The 22,941-nt window shown below is 42.0% G+C and overlaps 1 protein-coding gene across 1 annotated transcript in view; it reads left to right on the forward strand.

The window, feature by feature from the left end:
- The window catches only part of vac14 (vac14 homolog), a 197,936-nt gene that overhangs the window by 74,609 nt on the left and 100,386 nt on the right, over positions 1–22,941 (forward strand). The window contains exon 10 of the mRNA XM_084334890.1: positions 833–976. Within this exon, the coding sequence (XP_084191016.1) occupies positions 833–976 (144 nt within the window). The remainder of the gene's footprint in view (positions 1–832; positions 977–22,941) is intronic.

A 22,941-nucleotide genomic window follows, 5' to 3' on the forward strand; every position in this document is an offset into this window, starting at 1 on the left:
CGCTTGCCTGACCGCAGCAGTTCAAAGAGGCAGTTGTTTGGGTGGCTGGAGTCCTTGATGATTCTCTTAGCCTTACCCCTGCACCGCTTGTTGTAAATGTTCTGGAGGGTGGGAAGCCCCCCTCCAATTGTGCGTTCGGCTGAACTTGCCACTCTCTGTAGTCTGCTACGGTCTTGTGCGGTGCTATTCCCAAACCAGGAGGTGATATTGCCAGTCAGGATGCTCTCTATTGTACATGAGTAAACGTTCTTAAGGATCTTCTGACTGACTTGGAACTTCCTTAGGCGCCTGAGGAAGTAGAGGTGTTGTCATTCCTTCTTCACAACACTGTCAATGTGTGTGGTCCATGTCAAGTCCTCGGAAATGTGGACTCCGAGGTACTTAAAACTGTTCACTCCCATTGCCATAATTTAAGATATAGCTTGAGCGTTCGCAAATTTCCCCGTCCTCCCATTGACTAAAGCGCTGGCACAGAACAGCCTATTTTGGGCATAGGGGCGTGGCTCTGAATGTGTTAAGGTATGAGCAGGCTAAACAAATTTCGTTGGTAAATCTATTCCATCATTTCCGACCTACAATTCTTATATTTTGTGTAGACGTACTAATTTCTATTCTATTTCAAAATAAAATAAATTAACTACAAGTGCACCTGGCTTTTTCCTATTTTAAATATGTAAAACGTACGTTTCTATTTTAAATATGTGATTTTAGTACTTCATTGTTCTTGTAACTGGTTGATAGTAGCCAGTTCTTTATTATAAGTGTCATCCAGTGATGTTTTTATATATTAAAAAAAGAATTAGTTCGGAATCCTTATCCTCTGCTGCTCCAGGTACCAAAGAGGTAGCTAGTGCCTGCAACCACAGTCTGATGAAGCTGGTGACCCCTGAGGACGATGAAGAGGAGGAGGTAGCAGGAGGCGCAGTGTCACCGGCCGCAGAGTACAGCCCACCCAAGACGGAGGGAGATGGCAACGGTGAGCGTTAAATATTGTCTTTATTTTTAAATGTTCTACGCACATGGTGTGGTGGGACACTCAGACTTGTCACTTCGGATAGTCAACAGCACTTTGACGAGGTTCAAACCTTGCAATGGTGGCCCCTTTGTGTAAACTCACTCCTAAGTTAAATACCCTCCACTTTGCCACCTGAATTGGATCCTTTTTAGGTGGCAGAATGGATACAACCATGGTTTTTAACATACGTGGTTCACATGGTGCTGGTGAATGAATGAATGAATGAAAACTTTATTTAACAGATTGAAGAATGGGTACAATACACAGTACGGCTCAATACACACAATTGTTAAGGGGATGCAGACCAGAGAAAGACGTTTGTCTTGTTTACATCAGGGTCCCCCATTTTCAATTCATAGTGATGAGGTGAGAGGAGGGTTCTGAGAGGAGGGTTCGCCATTCGAGGCGGTCAGAGGACAGGTGCAGAGCCAAAAGTGCCTGCTAGTGACCAACGTTGCAAGAGGTGCCGTGAAATTTGATAATATGGTTGAGCCCAGATTTCCAGCTGGGGTCAGCATGGAGTGAGTTTAGAGAGGTGAGTGTAACAAAGTTGTAACCGTGATATTTTACATACATGGTTCACAGGGTGCTGGTGAGCAGAGGGTTTGCTGTTGTTGGAGGACAGGTACAGAGTGGGAAGTGCCTGCTAATACCTAGTGACCATCATCACACTACACTCTTATGAGCCACTCATAATTAATAGCCATACGTAATAGCTTACATAATATAATGATGTAAAAAATAGACTGTATTTGTTATATATTGAGATTTTTTATTTAATTTTTTGCATCTTATATTCAATTCTTCTTAGGCTAAGATTAGAAAGGAGATAGCATAACTCTGTGTCGTTTCCTCTATTTCATCATTCATCTTTCTTATTGCCACCCTGCCATTGCTGTAGTTAACACTTTCGCGGCCACTGGGGCCCGTCTAATATAATGGTTGAGGACCAGCTTTTGTAAACAAAACGTGGGGCTTTTTGTACAGCTAAATCTATACTTTATAGTATTGCTATCTGTCCATTCTCATTGTCAATTGAGTCCATAAACCGTCCCTTCAAAATGGCTTAAAGAAAAAAAATGCATCAATAGGTTCTCATTTTATAGCACCGTGAATATAAGCATTATAGAGGATTTGGTCTAGTATATTTTCTGGAAGGCTAGTTATAGAGCTAATAGCTGCTAACGTTATATCCAATGGCATTTCCGTTTTACAGATGCTACAGAAATAACTCAAACTGCATATGATCCGGACGATCCCAAAGCATGTATGCATGAAAGGGGGGGGGGGCGGGGGACGTCATTTATTATTATTGATGACCAATAACCGTGTTCGTCTAAGTAGCCACATACGCTGGTCGGCTGGTTGAGTATCATAGCAAGCTATGATCGGGCTGTAATTTACGTGAAAAAGATCTTACCATGAGCCGGTGGGATCCCCCCGAGCATTTCCCCGTTATCGATCGCCATCTGGTAGATCGATATGTCCATTGGCTGATGATAAATCCCCTTATTGCATGGTGAAATCTGCGATTCGAAACGTAATCCAAGCTACAGGCTGCAGATCCAGAATCGTGCTACTGAAATCTCCGTTGAAAGAAAACAAAGAGACTGATCCGTTCGCCCACAGGGCACATTGCAGTAGCGCCCCTAAGAGGATCTGACCGGTATTGCACATTGTCGAATTCATAGAGTAGGGAAGATCTGCAGTACCACTCTGCGACCTTGAACAGGTTATTAAAATGGAATAAAAGCAATAACAACTTCCCACGGATATATCCGTGCCTCTGTCCACAACACATGGACTCGAAAGCCGGATATATCCGTGCCTGGGCGCCAATGTGTTAAGACCTTGTATACGCATGCATGTGCATGTGAAGATATCTTGATAAAATGTGTGTATATTTGATTATTTTCTACCTAAAGTTGAACCTAAAACATGTTTCTGACAAATTTTTTAACAGTAAGCTTGTTATGCTATTGCTGGATCTCATATCTGCAAAGTCTGAAAGTTGGATCTGAATTTCGTTTGTAGTGCCGAAAGATGGGAGTCGGAGACGGTGGCTCGCGGCAGAGCGAATAGTATTTATTGAGTACACCTACACGATACAGTACGTTACTGGAAAGCTCGAATGACAGGAACTGCCACCGCTTACGTAAGAATGTTCGATGTTCTAGAATGTTCCACTATGACATCATCACAAACGTTCCAGAATGTTCGGGCGGACCTAATGTTCTAGAATGTACTGCTATGACATCATCACAAACGTTCCAGAATGTTCGGGCGGACCTAATGTTCTAGAATGTTCCCAACAATAGTTCCGTGGGTGAAGTATGTACCATTACAATCACTACACGTTCGACATTACAGGCTCGTGCACCACTGCTAGATGGTACACGAGCGGCTCGCTCATTACAGGCACAGAAATAGCCTGTTGAGAACAGGACTGAAATATTGGCTGCTAGAATGCATTAACACTTTCAGTGCCGGCCATTAACATGGTAAAGCATTGTTAAATGCCAGCACCCACTTCAATGATAGCGTTGTGAACGCATAATCTCTGTCTTAAATTATGGCTATGTGTCTAATCTGCACGTCGCTTATCAATTACTTGTTTGCAGTCAATATTGTCAAAACGGATTGTTTTTTAATAGCTTCATTTTCGTTTTATAGCATTTTGAAAAGCCCTTGTTTTCAAGGAAAATATAAAGATTCCGTGATAAATGGCATTTACTGGAATATTCTGGATACACAAAAACGTTGTAATTTTTCTGCCTATTTATGAATCGTTTTCAAATAAACGCTAGATTATTGATAGTATATGTGTACTTATGCACGCTATAGAAGCGGGCTGAAATATCAATTATCTCATTTCCTGACCGCTCGCACAGCCACACACACATGGGGCACACACTGATATATAGGTCAAAACAGATCCGATTACCCCAAGACTGGTAAAATAAATTCCTTACCTTAGATCAGATGTTATCCAAAAAGATTATTCCAATTCCTGATCGCCATTCCAAATATCGATCACGCTTATTGATTAGTGTTGGGTACTGTAAATACATAATCCACGCTGTTCTGATGTCCGGCGATCACTTGGTCTCTTCAGTTGGCTTGACAGAAAAGTAAAATGAGGAAACTGGCCCCCCTCTCTTCGTCAGTCTAAAGTAATGAGGTGCAGTTACACAGGGAGAGACGATAGGGGGCGGTATTTCCCCAATTGAGCTCAGAGAGAGTCTGCAACACTAGCGTGAGGCTCGATTGATGAAATATGAATTCAAATCTCCAATGAAAAAAAATACGACAAACAAACGCTATATAGCGTTGGCGGGCACTCAAAGGTCGGCATGAACTAACGACCAAATGCGTGGCTGGCATTCAAAGTGTTAAAAATGCATAAAAATATAAAGACATGGTTATATTTAGACATGTTTATATTAACACATTGGGCGCCAGCCATTAGCCTGGTCCTTGTGGCTAACGTGCCAAGTTTCCATAGCATATTTTCACTGTGCGTCACTATGTTTGGAGAGCTATATCTATATTCTATATTATAGCTATGGAGACAATACTATAGTCACTTGACAGTGACTTTCTTCCGTCGAACATGCAAAAAAGAGATAATTTTGTCATGCACACGTGTTATCCCGTGGTGAATATAAGTATAGTTTAGGAGTGATCCGGGATCATTCCTGAAAAGCTGAGTTATAGGGCGCTACGTGTATTCTACTATAAGCGTTGCCGTTTCTTGCCTGGACACGCTACTATTTCCAAATCAAATGTATATAATAGGTATTATGTTTCATCATGAATGCATGAAAGGGGTGGGGGGTAGTTTTTTCATGCTTTGATGGCCAGTAACGGCATTCGTGTTGACCACTACACACGCTGATCAGCTGGATCGATATGAAAACATTGGTGGATCAAGCTGAAATTGATGTCAGATAGTCCTTACCTTTGATCGGGGTTATTCCAAAAAGAATATTCCAATTGTCTGATCGCGATTTCCAGTATTGGTGTCCATCTGGTCACGGACATAATTGGGCACAACTTATGGATCGAGTGTGCCAGATGCGTTTCGAAGTGGTCGGATGAAGCGATTTACTCGGCTCTGTTTAAATTTAGCGCCCGGAGGGATTTAAGTGTAACACAGGGTGAGATATAAGGTTTCAAAGGGTGGGCGACACTGCCCCCTAGCAGGATGCGGCCGGTATTGCACTTTGGCGATCTCAGAATCCTTTCCTATGGCAACACCGAGGTCAGTGGATGAATAATGAATACAAATATCGAATAAAAGAAAAAACTACCAAAACCCGAGATATCTCGGGTCTGGCGCCCAACACATGGCGAGTTAACCCGGGATATCTGGGGTCTGGCGCCGAATGTGTTAACTTGTTGAAAAGGACTGTGTCCCCTTTAAGGTTTACTGTCTTACAAATTTATTAGTTACAAGGATTACTGCCTTGTTTTTGTAGTGTACTTTGCGTCATAATTCAGGACCTTACCCTGGCCTGTGTCTGTTGGTTGCACTAATAATAGATTGGGTTTTTGGTTTCATTTAATAGTTACTGTGATTTATCCCTAATTTAAATAATTGAAATTATTATTTGGACTTGCTGTCCTTGGCCTTTTGGCTTTATGATAATTTTTGTCCATTTGGTAATAGTTTTGTATAATGCATGCCTACATTTCAAGTGATTTACTTGAAATGTGATTTACTTGATACTATAAATGCAAGCAAAGGAAAAAGGTATCTTGCATTGGCCGGGAATCGAACCCGGGCCTCCCGCGTGGCAGGCGAGAATTCTACCACTGAACCACCAATGCTTGAATGAGTACTTCCCCATATCCTGCCGTTTAGAAAGGGAGTGAGGGAGACATGTGGCAGGAGAAGGAGAGGAGGGGGGGGGGGGGGGGGGGGGGGTCAATGGGGGATTATAGAGCCACGTGTTCAGTGGAGAGACTAATGGCTTAGTTGAGTATTGCACTCTCACAGTGGTGCAGGGTGTCGTGTCACTGTGGGGGAGGGGCTTCTTTAGATGTCTGTGTATAGTGAGGGTGCTGAGTGGTGCAGGGTGTCGTGTGTGGGGGAAGGGCTTCTTCAGATGTCTGTGTATAGTGAGGGTGCTGAGTAGACTGCTATTGTACTTCAATGCTTTAGTGAATTAGCATCCAAGTCAAGTCAAGAGGTTTATTTGTCACATACATACCAGGGCATACAGTGAAATGTGGGTGGTCATGCCTGCATCGATTGTGCAATAATACAATAATAAAATAGACATGGAAAAAAATAACAGGTAAGACATAAGATGTGCATGATAAAAATAGATATGCTATCCAGTTATTCTTCTCTCACTGATCAGTTCCTCTGGCTCTTGTGCGTAGCTGACATGCTATCTGCTTTGATTGCCTTCCATAACTTAGGGAAGGTTTCACATACAATTCATGTAACGTTGTGATTTCCCCCAAACCTTTGCTATTATCTCTGTAGAGAACCGACTTCTGTGGGCCTCGTCATCTACTTGTACTCGTTTGTTTTAGTCTTAGTTCCTGTTGTGTGACGTCAGACAGGGGACAGTTTGTGGTTTCTCTTCTAATAGTTATTTCCCCTGTTTTTGTTTCCTGATTCATTGAAGTCTGGTGCTTCTCTTTCTGACTGAAAAAAATTCTTTTATATATGCTGCTTTGTTTTGAGTGTTTACCAATTAGGAAGTGTAAACCTTCTCAAAAACAAGGCATGCATTGGCCGGGAATCGAACCCGGGCCTCCCGCGTGGCAGGCGAGAATTCTACCACTGAACCACCAATGCTTTGCTCTAGACTTTGACCTTTGGCCTCTGTGCATATGGTGGCTTCTATTTGGGACAGAGCCGTTTCTCTTCACCGGACAGCTAGGACTTTCATTGGGAGTGTGTAACATGCACAGAGGTTCATGCTATCTCACCTAGACCCCCCCTGCTGACCAGTAGGAGTCACTGTTGCAATGACCAGGACTCATACCCCTCTGGCTTCCCACCCGTGAACACTGACAATAGGGAGGTGTAGTGGTTACGTCATTGTTGTTTCCGGCCGGTCCACCTCGCTTGAAATCGCAATGTATTTCCCATTTCTAAATCGTCTCGTTTAAAACAAATAAAGCATGAACATTTGCATGGTGAATACGCACCTTTCTGTGAGTATTCATCCACAATCTATAGCTCAACATGAAGATATTTGCAATTAATCCTAAAATATTTACGTCAAATTTTATTTCAACCAAAATCCCTGCTTTTCTTTATCATAAATCGATCAATAGAGACCGTATTAGATCCCCAATTATCATATCATGGGGTATCATTGGAAAGCCACACTCATTGGCTACAACCCTGTCCAAATTTTTTTGAGATCGCCAAATGATTGACGGAGCTAGAGCCCCCGGAGTTCGGGGTGGTAATGTGTACTTTGTTGCACGCCTCACATATCGGCATGTAACTCGAGAACCACTGAACGGATTTTGTCACCTGAAAGGGCAATTGACAGGCAACAAATAGGGCTTTAATCCTATCTATATATTGTATTAAAAGAAATGCACACCCAAGCCGCTAGAGGTCGGCAAAGTGGCGTGTCGCGAATCGTCCTCATGAGGGCCCACATGTGGGCCCTTGGATGTTAAGAGGTTCTGTTTTTTTTATAATTTTTTTTGTAGCCAAGAGTAAATACCATAACCCTATCAAAACAGTAGTCAAAGTGTATATTTTCATTTTTACCGATGTTTTATACGATTTACCGAAAATAGGAAATTATTGAAAAAAATGCTAATTATATCTCTTATCGTAAAACCGCAAGGAAATGACTAAATCCAGATTCAACCCTGCCATTGGAAAGAGGAGCCTTTTCCCTATCATAGATGTATGATTTGGCCATAATAAGGTCAAGGTCAAATATTAATTTATAATTAAAATCGATTATCATTTATTACTGTATCTACAAATCCTTCTGTTTAATCATCTTCCCTTTATTCATTTGCTTAGATTTTTTTTACACTTGATCTCAAGAAGGTGCTGAATGAGCTCAGTGAGCGAGCTTGGCTTGCTCACAATTGTAACATGGTGTAATTCACCGGCACAGATGCAAAAATAAATCATCATTTATATTCTCCCTTTTTTCATTACAACTTACTCAAGCCTAGTAACAGACACATATTTCTGACACTGGAAATACATACCCCCAGGTCCCTAGATGTTCCTAGATACCAAGAACCTGCAAATTGGCCTTGTAGAAGTGGAGCAATCTTCCATTTACTTAGGCATGTACCTTTAGGCGAGATTTCTGAAAATAGGGCTACAGCTTAACCGGTTACAATAATGTTAGTGATAGAAGAGAACTCATTTTGTGCAAAAATGGAAAGCTTGACCACCGCGCGTGTGGTCCAAGGTGACGTCAGACTACACCTATTGTGACCCGGCCCAGCAGTTGGCTCCTCATGTCGGAAAATCGGATCACGAGAACATGAATTACATTTCCCATATTATAAAATGTTTAATGTTTAACTCATTCAGCGCCAGCGTGTACCCCCATCTGTGCTGTCTATGGGCCAGCTTTTCGTGACCATTTTCACGATATTTCATGATCTTTGCGGAGCTATTGTATATTCTATATTATAGCTATGGAGACAATAGTATGGCTCATTTGACAGAAACTATTTGTAGTACAACATGTAAAAAGGGTTTGTTTCTACATACCTTAGTTCGTTCACAATTCCAATATAAACATTGCCTCGTTTCACTAAAATCCAAGCTGATTGCCTGGAATGCGAGTTACAGAACGTTTTCTGCTGGTATGCGTAAATCATGTTTTTTGCTCGCCTGAGACACATTATTACCTTGTTTCTTCACAAAGCCGGGGGGGGGGGGGTCGTTTATCCGAAGCAGCGATCATATAAACGCATGTTGTATGATGGAGATTTGGTAAAGTACACGTAAAAAAGATGTTACCTTTGTTTTAGATGTACTCCATTTCTCATGTCGAGTCCAAACGTGTCTTGAATCAGAACAGGATCAATACATATGTGACCAGGTATAGACCTTGGGTCCTTTAGAGACATCTTCAAAACATTTTTTTTACATGATATGAAAGTACATGTAGTGAAAAGGTTAACCTTCTGTAATGTGGTAGTGAAAGGTTAACCTTCTGTAGTGTGGTAGTGAAAGGTTAACCTTCTGTAATGTGGTAGTGAAAGGTTAACCTTCTGTAGTGTGGTAGTGAAAGGTTAACCTTCTGTAGTGTGGTAGTGAAAGGTTAACCTTCTGTAGTGTGGTAGTGAAAGGTTAACCTTCTGTAATGTGGTAGTGAAAGGTTAACCTTCTGTAGTGTGGTAGTGAAAGGTTAACCTTCTGTAGTGTGGTAGTGAAAGGTTAACCTTCTGTAGTGTGGTAGCAGGGAGCGAAATTAACTTTTTGACTCACCGGCCAGTGGCGGGTAGATGGGAAGAATCTACCCGCCAAGCAGATTTCTTACCTGCCAACTTTTTTTTGATCAAAAAAAATTATTATTATTTTATATAATTTATTTTTAATAAAATATATATATTATATAATCATACTTGTAGTTGTATTATCTGCAAGACATCGCCACCTTGCTGTCTGCAAACAGCTCCACTGTCTGTGTGTATACTCGAGTGGCCTCCAGCTCCAGCAAGGATTCTCCGGCGCTGCAGCTGGTCCCTAAACTCTTACATTCAGCATGAAAGGATTCTCCTGCGCTGCACCTGGACCCTAGTCAGCAGCCCTCATGTTGATACGATGTAACTGGACACTTGCTGGAGCAGTTGTTGATGTCGGGAGCTATCAGTAGCTAGCCAGCTGGATAACGTTACACAATGCCTCATGTATTAAACTAAAAGTGAATAGTTGACTGGGTCATTTTGTAACAGTAGCTAACATCAGCTCACGGAGGTCTCTCTGACTAGACTAACGTCAGTCACGGTGACTGTCCTCTGTTTACATGCATCATACAGAAACAGGTAGGGGAGGGGTAGGAGCAGCAATGCTGAGACAGCGAGTGAGAACTCCGCTCAGAATTGGATCATGATTTTCGGTTTTCACATGACTATTTGATTGGCCGCCACACGCCGGGCAGACCTCTCAGTGGGAGGCGCCAAACGTAAAAACTGAGCGCCAATGGCGGGTGGCGCTCTCTAGTTTCGCCCCCTGTGTGGTAGTGAAAAGTTAACCTTCTGTAGTGTGGTAGTGAAAGGGTTAACCGTATGTAGTGTGGTAGTGAAAGGTTAACCTTATGTAGTCGGAGGGGGGTATGTGGGTATACTTGTGTACACTTGTGGAGAAAAGGAACTAATAATTGATGGCAATGAAAACCTGACTTGTGTACTGTAAAACCCAATAAAAATATAGTTTAAAGAAAAAAACTTGATGATAAACAAGAGAACAGAGCATCTCATGAACTTATGTCGTGGACTTTATGGATGCACTGAAACCGGTAGAGTTGAGCTGGTGGTAATTGTTAGTTTTACCTAGGATCTCAATAGTCGAGATATTAATCCAGTTTCAAGATTTTATTATCATTTAAAATAAAGTACAGAATAGAGCTGATTAACCTGTTCCACCCGTGGAATATTTTATATATTTTAAAATATATACCTAGGTAAATGGAATATTGCTCCACTTCTACAAGGTCCATTTGCATTTTCTTGGTATCTAGGGACATCTATGGACCTCGGAATGTATTCACGGTGTCAGAAATATTGTGTCTATTACTAGGCTTGCTTAAATTGTGATGAAACAAAGGAGAATATGAATTATGATTTTTCTTTGCATCTTTGACAGTGAATAACACCATGCTAATAATGACCAAACATTAAAAACTGCCACTGATCTCGTTCAGTACCCTCTTGAGATCATGTGTAAAAAAAATCTAAGGAAATTAATAAAGGGAAGATGATTAAACCGAAGGTTCTGTAGATACAGTACTGAATTCTCCCATCCGGACCAATGCAATTTGAAATATTATTATAGAATATAGAATATGATGCTTATAAATTACCTTATTATAGCCAATTCGCACATTTATATACCGGTATATACATATATTATCTTTCAAATGCCCGAGTTCAATTTGGATTTAGTATCACCAGGCATGCATAAGAACAGATAATGAAATCTACTGTAATCTGCTGTACTTTTAAATTTTCCCCACAGTGCAACCGTTTTGAAACTAATTTCAGATCTAATTGTTCCTACATGTTAACAATAGGGAAGAGAAACTAACTGCGTTTTAAAACGTGTCAAAAACGTTACTTTTTGTGGCTTATCATCCCGAATAATAACGAATAATATCATCTCGAAATAATTCATACAGAGCTCTGAACCTTGAACCCCATATAATCTTCCAGGAAGTGTAGTTCGGAAAAATTCCAACGCTGGTCGACAGCTATGCATGTCCTCTACAAAATGGCCACAAAAGACTACAATTCCCACGGTTCAAAATTTCCAAAATGGTCGCCCTCGCGACTAGACTTCACCAAATCGAAAAGTTAAATCTATCTAATGGCACTTTTAACACGGATGTGATTCCTCCGTTTTTAATCCGGTTTTTCTGACCTAAAATCACGATAAAAAAATATTCATATATAAAAAAAAAAAAGATCAGTGGCAGTTTTTAATGTTTGGTCATTATTAGCATGGTGTTATTCACTGTCAAAGATGCAAAGAAAAATCATAATTCATATTCTCCTTTGTTTCATCACAATTTAAGCAAGCCTAGTAATAGACACAATATTTCTGACACTGAAAAAATTGTTAAAAAAAAATATATATATATATATTAAAAAATTATATTGAGCTTTATGTATGTTTTGATTATTTGTTCACCTGGTCTAAGCGAAACGTGAAAGCAACATTTATCAGACCTGCTATTCGTGCATAACAGACTTTCATTGTCTATCATTCATTCATTTCATTCATTCATTCATCGATAATCTTAGCAGTTTTGTTGAGTGGCGCGATAGGGCTGCACGATTTTGGGAAATAATCGAATTGCGATTTTTCTGACAGATATTGCGATTGCGATAAAATTTGCGATTATAATAAAAAAAAATTGTTTATTGTAAAATGCGGCTTGCATCTGGCCTACGCGGTGGGTCTTTTCGGGACACCGAGCCTGAAAATTTTTCTTTTTACCTGGGAATCGATACCGGTACCCAACGGTACCTTTTTTTCTGTACTTTACTCTCCCTCTCTGAAGTCTAAACTTCACAACACACAATCTAAAACCCCTTACCTCCCTCTCCAAAACTTCCTGGTTAAATAAATACATTTTATATATTTTTTTGTGATTTGCTAATTGCATCATTCCAAATTTCGATTTCAAATCGATTAATCGTTCAGCCCTAGCGCGAGATGCTGTAAAGACGTCAACACACTAGGAAACACACTAACACTGGTAAAATTGTAAAACTGACCATCCAGGGAAGGTTACTTGCAATAGGGCTGGGCGATATGGCCTAAATATGATATCACGATATTTTCTGACCTTTCGGCGATACACGATACGCATCACGATGTTTTTCTATTTTTCCCCAAACAATTCATTATGAGGCTTACCAAGACAGTATTTGAGTTTGCAAGCTAACATTAAAGACAAAATAAAATACCCATGCATTTAGCATTTTTATATTATATATTAGATTTAGATTATTGGATTATTAGATTATATATTGCATATATTTAGCAATGAGATATTATATGATTTAGATATGAAATATGATGAATTGAAAATGGGGGACCCTGATGTAAACAAGCCGAAAGTCTTTCTCTGGTCTGCATCCTCCAGTCCACTGTTGTTGTATTGAGCTGTACTGTATTGTACCCATGCTGCAATCTGTTAATAACGTTTTCATTCATTCAGACGGCAAACAGAATCATTTTGATTGACAGTCGAGTCTGCCAATTACGTCACACCGCTTGCACCCGCCCTGCTGTTCTTAGCACCAATCGGCAAGCGCGTATTAATTTTTTACTTCCGCCATTGGAGAGCTCAATGACAACAACAATAGCTCCCCGCGGCCGACGTTTAGCTTTTAGCTCCACAGGAAGACTAAACGACTGGAGGCATAATGATTTTACTGCAACGGATGTTATAATAAAAGCCTTTCCTTACATCTGTCTGATTGAAAACTTTATTAACAGACCGCAGAATGGGCACAACTGAGTCAGCACGGGCTGAGATATGAACGACTAATGCTTGCTATATCTAGGTCGACCTCGGACGTTGCTATGTAAATACGCTGATGTTATTGAACATGTAACTATATAACATTAATGCCACAAAACGAATGCCTTTGTTATCATAAGTAGTAACTTTGATGCAGTAGTGTGTGTGTGGGGCGGCGCTGTTCAAAAGTGTCAACGTGTGGACCAGATTGACGCGACACAATCCTCTTGGGCAAAACATCACGATATCCACGATACGTTTAAAAAGTGTATCGTTAATTAACTGTACCCGATATTTATATAATATCGTCATATCGCCCAGCCCTAACTTGCAAGCAGTGCAGCAGTCTGCCACTCAACACTACTCAAGGGAGAGCAAGCATTGTCCAGTTAATGTGAAGCTCTGTAGAAACATCAAACTCTCAAGCATGAGGTACAGAAGCCAACCTAGACATAACCAAGAAGCTGAGATGGAGAAATGTCACCACCTTCATTCTCAAAATCGACCTGAGAGAAAAAGAAAAGCAAAAGAGTCCATTAGTCCAACTGCAGCCCTTCGCAGTAGGCAAGACTTCCAGAGGAGGCGGTTACAGGTGTTTGCACAATCTGGTTGCAAAGAAGAAAAGATAAGGTCCTAACATTAGTGTTTGAGCCAGGATGACTTGGGAGGGGTCAAGATGACCCCTTTAAATCTTTTAGGGGGACACTGAGATATTTTATTCATTTTCTTTGTCCCTTTCCTCTCCCACCTTCCTCTTCCCTGTGAACAGTTCAATCTATACAAATAAAATGTGTTCATTCATTTTATAAAAATAAAAAAATATATAGTTTCGAAAATGTTCAGGTTATTTTCTTAACACTATCAGTGCCGGCCTTGTTTACCTTTTTACCCCCTTGAATGCCATCATCCACTTCAATGTTAGCGTTAAAAACGCATAATCTATGTTTTAAATTATGGCTATGTGTCTAATCTGCCCGTCGCTTATCAATGACTTGTTTGCAGTCAACATTGTCGAAACGGATTGTTTTTTAATTGGTTCATAGCTTTTCGAAATGCTATAAAAAGGATATCGTTCGCTCAAATTTCCGGGAAAATAGAAAGATTCCCCCATAAACGGCATTTATTGGAATATTCTCGAATACACTAGACATGTTGTCATTTGTCGGCCTATTTATGAATCGTTTTCAAATAAACGCTAGATTATCGATAGTATATGTGTACTTATGCACGCTATAGAGGCGGGCTGAAAAATCGATTACCTCATTTCCTCAAGATCACACATACACACACACGGCACATGCTGATATCTCAGTGAATACAGCTCTGATTACCCCAAGACTGGTAACACAAAGTATGTTATAATAATCAGCAATCTATATTTTTTTGGATCCATCTGGATCGCCGGTAATTCATTTAGTAAGTAGGCACATGGAGACAAGTCAAATTCCGTTTCCAATACAGATTTTGTAAATGAATGAATGAATGAGTTATTTTCTACATTTACATTTTACATTTAGTCATTCAGCTGATGCTTTTATCCAAAGCGACTTACAAGTTCTGTACGACAAGTCATCAGGAAGGGTACAACTCTATCAGCTGAGTAACAATGTTCATCAAAGTGTTGCGTGTTACAGCGTAGGTTAGTTTATTAGGACATGTGCATGACAGTAAGGTTAGTTAGGGTTAGATCTATTTAAAAAAAAAAAAACAGATAATGGTTGAAGAAGTGCGTCTTTAGTCGACGGCGAAAGATTGGACGGGTTTCAGCTGTCCTAACTGGGGTGGGTAGTTCATTCCACCATTGTGGGGCAAGGACTGAGAATAGGCGACTTCTCTTTGATGACCCTCCCGGAGCTTGGATAGGAGTAGGTCTGAGGCGGCCAGAAGATGCAGAGCGTAGGGGTCTTGAGGGTGTGTAGTTAGAGACCATTGACCGGAGGTAGGCGGGAGCGGTTCCCTTTGCCGCACGGTATGCTAGGTCGAGGGCCTTGAAGCGGATTCGTGCAGCAATGGGGAGCCAGTGCAGGTCCCTAAGAAGTGGGGTGACATGGGCCGACTTCGGTAGGTTTGAGATCAGGCGGGCCGCTGCGTTCTGAATGAGTTGAAGAGGCTTGGTGGCAGTGGCCGGGAGGCCAGCAAGCAGTGCGTTGCAGACAGTAGTCGAGGCGGGAGATGACTGTTAATTGGACGAGGAGTTGGGTGGCTTCTTTTGTCAGGAAGGGGCGGATCCTTCTGACATTGCTCAGGAGGAATCTGTAGGTTCTGGTTGTCGCTGCGATGTGAGCAGAGAAGTTCAACTGGTCGTCGAGGACAACACCAAGGTTCTTGGCGGTCGGGGACGCGGTCACAGCTGCGTTCTCGACTGTGATGGAAAGGTCGGTCAGGGGGGAGGATTTGGCCGGCAGGTGGAGCAATTCTGTTTTGCTTAGGTTCAGTTTGAGATGGTTGGTCGTCATCCAGGCGGAGATGTCGGACAGACAGGCCGAGATCCGCTCAGAGACGTGGATATCTGAGGGAGGATTTTCTATCTTTTGGTGCTTTTTTGGTGGACAAACCACCGCACATGTGCACCGTGACTCGCGACTGGAGACTAGCTCTGCTAGCACACATTCTGTACACATACACACTGTGTACAGACTGTGTACAGACGGTTTCAAACTGTATTTTAAATTAGAAAGCAAACAAAATAAATGGACAAGAGAGAAATAAATCTCAATTTGGTCAGTATTGTCAGTATTGTCATTTGGACAAGCAAAGCCATTACTTTAAGTTGCAGGCAAGAAAGACAAGTCTGTCCACTGTCTCTGGTTTTAAAACTGCCCTGTTGCAGGTCACACATTTTTTTAAATATTTTTCTTTATTATTATCGATCGATATCGATTATTAAAATATATTGCGATAATTATCGTTATCGTTTTATTGCCCAGCCCTACTCCAGAGTGTTCACCATGGTCTTTTTTAAACTCTGCTTGATACTTTGGCTGGTGCTGCTGGGCATGTTATGTCTTGGGCTTCATCATCACAGAACTCTCTGATCTTGTGGAAGAGATAGTGTTGTCTTGCAGAGTCTAGTCCCGGTGTACATCCTAGTACATCCCAGCCTAGATCACCATTTGTCATTTGAACGTGTAGAATAAGTTCTAGGGCTGACCTTCGATTTATTTTTGGAATTCGAAGCTTCAGGGCCGAGATTCGATTTTAATTCGAAGCTTCGAATTTAATTTATTTTTTATTTTATATATATATATATATATATATATATATTTTTTTTTTTAATGTTGTGGGACTTGTACATCACTTTGTTCAACTTTGTCAGTGCTGTAAAGTTTAAACCTTTTTAAATCTTAGACAAACAAAACACTTGGCTTTCATGAAATATTGTAAGCAGTCATTTGAGGCTTTATAAATGAAGCACAATGAACACATCTGTCAGTGCCGAGTCCGACCTTATCTTAAATAACAAACAGCATTGCTTGTTGTAGTTAACAAAGAGAGGCAGAGTTGATTTTGCAAAAAAATCATAATATTATAAATATATATTTTTTTATAATCGCATTTTATTTTCATATTCGAATCCCATGCCCATCGAACAAAGCTTTGAATTATTTAAGACAGCCCTAATAAGTTCCAAGATTCCATTCCAACAGTGTTGTGATGTAAGAGGGAAGCTTACCAATAAGGGCTTTAACAATAAAGAAATAGCCATGATAGTTACACCTTTCCACCAGAGAAGGCCATCTAACGTTTTCATAAAGGATAGAGTGGTGGGTATCATATCTGTCACCAGTAATAAATCTGAGGGTAGAATGATAGACCGAGTCCAGTGGTTGAAGCCACAGCATGCCTATAAATCACATCACCACGTATTTCTGTACAGGAAGCCAATTTTCTGTCACAGCTTGGAAGCAAGAATATCTACAAGGAACTTAAATGTATAACATTGAGATTTCCCCATACCGTTACTATTATCTCTACAGAGAACTGTGACTTGGTCTGGCCTGGTTTGGTGGCCCTCGTTGTCTGCTTGTACTGGTTTGTTTTCAAAGTCTTAGTTCCTGTTGTGTGACGTCAGTTTCTTCTCTGATCTGTTTCTTTTTGTTTGTATTCTGTTTTGTCCTGATTCATTGAAGTTTTCTGATTTTCCAGTATGAATGTGATGGTGATGATCTCTGTGAATCTCACTCTTCCTGAAATGGTTCTCTTTCTGAATAAACAGAAACGGAACCACCATCTGTTTCTGACTAAACAATGTAAGCCTTCTCAAAAGCAAGGCATGCATTGGCCGGGAATCGAACCCGGGCCTCCCGCGTGGCAGGCGAGAATTCTACCACTGAACCACCAATGCTTTGCTGTAGACTTTGACCTGTGGCCTCTGTGCGTTTAGTGGCTTATGACCATCTCTTGGCAGCAGATCAAAATGGAAATTTGTGTTTTCCTTGCCTTTTCCCATGTAGGCACAATTAGGAAAGGTAAACCTTCTCAAAAACAAGGCATGCATTGGCCGGGAATCGGACCCGGGCCTCCCGTGTGGCAGGCGAGAATTCTACCACTGAACCACAAATGCTTTGCTGTAGACTTTGACCTTTGGCCTCTGTGCATATGGTGGCTTATAACCATCTATTTGGGGCAGAGCAAAGTGGAATGCAATGTTGTTGACTAAAAACGACAACACAAATGTAGTTTGCAAAATAAAATCTTGCTAAATGTTTATTCAACATCAACTTGAATATATATTAATCATATTTAATCAATCACTGGCGGAGTCAGTGGTCCCTGCCTGCTTCAAGAGGTCTACCATCATCCCTGTGCCGAAGAAACCCTCCCCAGCATGTCCAAATGACTACAGACCGGTGGCACTCACCTCTGTGGTCATGAAATGTTTCGAGAGGCTGGTCAAGGACCACATTTGTGCCTCCCTCCCCAGTGATATGGACCCTATGCAATTTGCATACAGGACAAACAGGTCCACCGACGACGCGGTCTCCCAGGTACTGCACAGCACCCTCTCGCACCTTGACCGTCAGAAGGGGGGCTATGTGAGACTGTTGTTCATTGACTACAGCTCAGCGTTCAACACCATAGTCCCCACCAGACTGGTGGACAAGCTGATCGAGCTAGGTCTGAGCTCCGCCCTGAGCGCCTGGGTACTGGACTTTCTGAGCGAAAGACCCCAGGCGGTCAGGGTGGGGGGTCAGACCTCCAACACCATCACCCTGAGCATCGGGTCCCCCCAGGGCTGTGTTCTGAGCCCCCTGCTGTACTCACTCTACACACACGACTGTGTGGCCAAGTTCAGCTCCAACTCCATAGTGAAGTTCGCAGATGACACGGTGGTGGTGGGGCTGATCTCGGACAACGACGAGAAGGCCTACCGGGAGGAGGTGGAGGTACTGGAACGCTGGTGCCAGGACAACAGCCTGCTCCTGAACATTGGCAAAACCAAGGAACTGATCGTGGATTATAGGAGAGGACAGCAGGGGACACACACACCACTGATGATAAACGGGGCTACCGTGGACAGGGTGAGCAGCTTCAAGTACCTGGGGGTCCACATCTCAGAGGACCTGACATGGTCAACACACATAGGCACAGTAGTAAAGAAGGCGAAACAGCGTCTCTACCACCTGAGACAGTTAAGGAAGTTCAGAGTATCGGGGAAGATACTCCAGTCCTTCTACTCAGGAGCTGTAGAGAGCATCCTGACCGGAAACATCACTGCCTGGTATGGAAACAGCACGGCACAGGACAAGAAGGCCCTACAGAAAGTGGTGCGCTCAGCCGAGCGTACCACGGGTATTGCACTACCCCCCCTGCAGGTTCTATACAACAAGAGGTGCAAATCCAGAGCCTGCAGGATAATGAAAGACCCTCACCACCCCAATAACAGCCTGTTTCAGCTGCTGAGGTCAGGCAGACGCCTGCAAATCCTAGCTACTAGGACAGAGCGGCTTAGGCTCAGCTTCTTCCCCCAGGCCATCAGAGCCATGAATAATGTACATTGAGTGCTCAGAACATTGAACTGTCCACACACAAGCACACATGAACACACACACGACACGCACACTGTGCACGCTCACACACGAGCAGCCACTTAACACTTTAACATGAGCGGGCACACACTCATGTCGCACACACGCACACTTATGGCCAAAGGAAAGGACACTTTAAATTAGAATAACAGGAACAGTGTATTGCACTACCAAAGCTAACTAGCATGTCACACATGCGCTGTAAATAACTATGTACAGATACCGAGATGTCACTCCATGTTACCTGCTACCTGTTACTGCACAATGTTGTTTCTTCTTTTGATTCTATTATATGTACCACTGTATTGCACATCGTTGCGGGCAAGACCACCCGCATTTCATTGTATACCTGTATGCCGTGACAATTAAAAACTCTTGACTTGACTTGACTTGAACTTAAATTGTACTTTCTAGCTAACAGGAACTAGTTTTTCGACAGGAAAGTAACAAACATAATTGTCCGTGCGGACCCCTTATATTCCCAACACATGGTTCCGTGGGTGTGTGTCGCTCTAGTTGTATGGTCTTAGGGGCACCACTGTTATGCTGGGGGTGTTGTTTCCCCCCGGGAGATATGGGAGGACGGACCGGGTATTACGTTGTTGTGTTGTGAAGCTAGCGTATTAGCCATAGATATATATAATAGGGATGCACCGAATGGGAAATTCTTGGCCGAAAACGAATACCTAGGATGGCTTAGAGTAGACGACAGAGTACAGCAACTTGCAATGGGCCTGGTCTACAAGATACACTACACGACCAAAGTACCCATGTACATGTCAAAATACTTCCCAAAGGTCAGTGAATACCACGATCACAACACCAGAGGGAGCTCCACAAATCATGTTAAACCCAGCATCGGCTCAAACAAGGGACTAAACACGTTTCGCAATTATGCCACATCAATGTGGAACGCCCTACCCAAAGCTGTAAAGGAATGTGAATCACTACCCACTTTCAAAACCACTCTCAAAGAACACCTACGGGAGACTGCAATTCGAAACTGGCCCCTGTAAATGTCCTAATCCAACCCCCTCCAATGTACAGTAAATGACCTAGTATGGTTTTGTCAATATTCCAATGTACAGTTTTGCTTGTTTGTACAGTGCCCCCCCCCCCCAAACCCCCTCCAATGTACAGTAAATTACCTAGTATGGTTGTCAATATTCCAATGTACAGTGTCGGGTTACACTATGCGCTACATAGGGCTGCACGATTATTTAATCTATTTTAAATTGAAATCGCGATTTGGAATGATGCAATTATCAAAAAAAAAAAAAATCGCTATTTATTTTAATTCTTTTAATTAAAAAAAAAATGTAACCAGGAAGTCCCATTGAGGTACAAGATCGGTTTGGGAGAGGGAGGTAAGGGGTTTTAGATTGTGTGTTGTGAAGTTTAGACTTCAGAGAGGGAGAGTAAAGTACAGAAAAAAAGGTACCGTTGGGTACCGGTATCGATTCCCAGGTAAAAAGAAACATTTTCAGGCTCGGTGTCCCAAAAAGACCCACCGCATAGGCCAGATGCAAGCCGCATTTTACAATAAACCTCTGTGGGGCTGCTTAATTTTTTTTTAATTATAATCGCAAATTTGATCGCAATCGCAATATCTGTCCGAAAAATCGCAATTCGATTATTTCCCAAAATCGTGCAGCCCTAGTGCTACAACCATAGAGGGGGCGTTACTGCAAATCAGTGCTATATTCACGTCAGCATAACTGTCAAATCAGAACAGCTTAGTTGAGTGAGGGAAGATCTCGTGAACTCGAGACTAGACTGATGAGACAATATGATAATTAACGACACAGACCACATTGATATAATCCCCAATTGCTAGGAAACGATTCTAAACACTGGAAAAGGCCATTTATAATGCATGGGACCTTTAACACAAAATGACCGGATGTTGCAGAGAATGCACTGACACTGGGTGACCCGATCTGCAATGGTAACCTATTTTTGGTTAGGTTACCACTGCCTCTTTGAAATTCAAAATACAAGTTTTCAAATTTTGACAGTATGAATGTGATGGTGGTCATCTGTGTGAATCTCACACATGCTCTTTAACTTGCTGAAATGGTTATTTTTCTGACTAACCTTTTCTTTTATCTTTTAACTTTGCTGCTTTGTTTTGAGTGTTTACCTCATCTTTTCCCATGTAGGCGCAATTAGGAAACGTAAACAGTCTCAAAAACAAGGCATGCATTGGCCGGGAATCGAACCCGGGCCTCCCGCGTGGCAGGCGAGAATTCTACCACTGAACCACCAATGCTTTGCTGTAGATTATAACCTTTGGTCTCTGTGCGTATAGTGGCTTATAAGCATCTTTTTGCGACAGAGCAAAATGGAAATGAGAAAATCAGAAGAACCAGAAAAGTTGTAGGTGGGTGTTCTTGATGTTGGAAGTAGGGTTGAAAGGAAACTGGCTGCTCTTCCCGCGCTTTGGCGTCTGGTGTGTCTCCAGTGTTAGTGGACTAAGAATTGCTTTAGTTGCAGACAGGCCAACTGATGTGGTGATGTTTCGATAGCAGTGTGGTTTTGGCATGAAGTCAGGATGGCCGAGCGGTCTAAGGGCCCCTTTTCACTCACGTTTGGAGATCGAATCACTGCTCCCGAGAACGGGGGGGAGTGTTCTCACTCACCCCTTTTGTGATGCGAAACGGCGCTGATTCGTTTCACCCCCCGCTGAACGGGATCAGTTGGAATAGGTGGTCTCGGATTCGGCCCCGGGAGAACGGGGGGTGTGGTTTTGCGAGCTTGTACCTAAACACGGGCGTGGCGCCTGCTGCTGACATAACGTCATAACTATTCTATTTGTATTGTACCCATATGCAATATGTTAAATAAAGTTTACATCCATTCATTCTGCTAGCATTACCGATTCAGCGATTGCATGAGCAGCTGGCTAACGTTAGCTAGCTATCAGACCCTGTTAGCTCAGAGCTCCTCTTTCAATCTTAACAAGCATTAAACAAATGGCCCAGTCATCTATTCACCGTTGTTTAATACACACGGTGTTGTCTCTAATGTTATCTAGCTACTGATGGCTCCCGATATCATCAGTTTGGTGCTGGCTAACTAGCGTGAGCTATACTGTTATAATGGCATCTTCCATTCACGTTAGCATGCAGCTAACAATGTAGCTAACAAAAGTCACTGATCTTTTTTGAGACTAAACTATCCGCTCTTGGTGGTCACTTGTGTTGATGTTAGTTTTGTTTCATCAACAAATGACAGGCAGAACACACAGTGAATGTATCCGTTTTGTTTATTGCACGTTCTTTGCTGAAAAGAAAGTGCTACAGGCTATACTAGACTAGGCTAAGCTAACTAGCGTTAACCGTTAGCTTAGCATTAGCCCTGGGAAACGCTCAAAAGCGAACTCTACAACACCATCCATTCGTGATAAAATGGGGTGGGTTATATTGACAAGGCTTGACAACAGAGGTTCAAATATAACTTCATATTTATTGCTTATTTATTCATTTTATATCAGCATTCAGTCTCCAGCGCCATGTTAACACTTCCTGTGTTTACATTTTCGAACGTGACATCATCACCTACGGCAAGCGTAAACGCTCAAAAGGCAAACCGTAAACAGAACCCGGAACGAAACAAGACTGCAGTGTGTACGCAAACTAGAGGGGGGAGAGGGGGAGTTCGGATCAGATCTCGGAACGGGCCA

This window comes from Notolepis coatsorum, assembly GCF_963971535.1.
Source record: "Notolepis coatsorum genome assembly, chromosome: 18".
NCBI classification, from domain to species: domain Eukaryota; kingdom Metazoa; phylum Chordata; class Actinopteri; order Aulopiformes; family Paralepididae; genus Notolepis; species Notolepis coatsorum.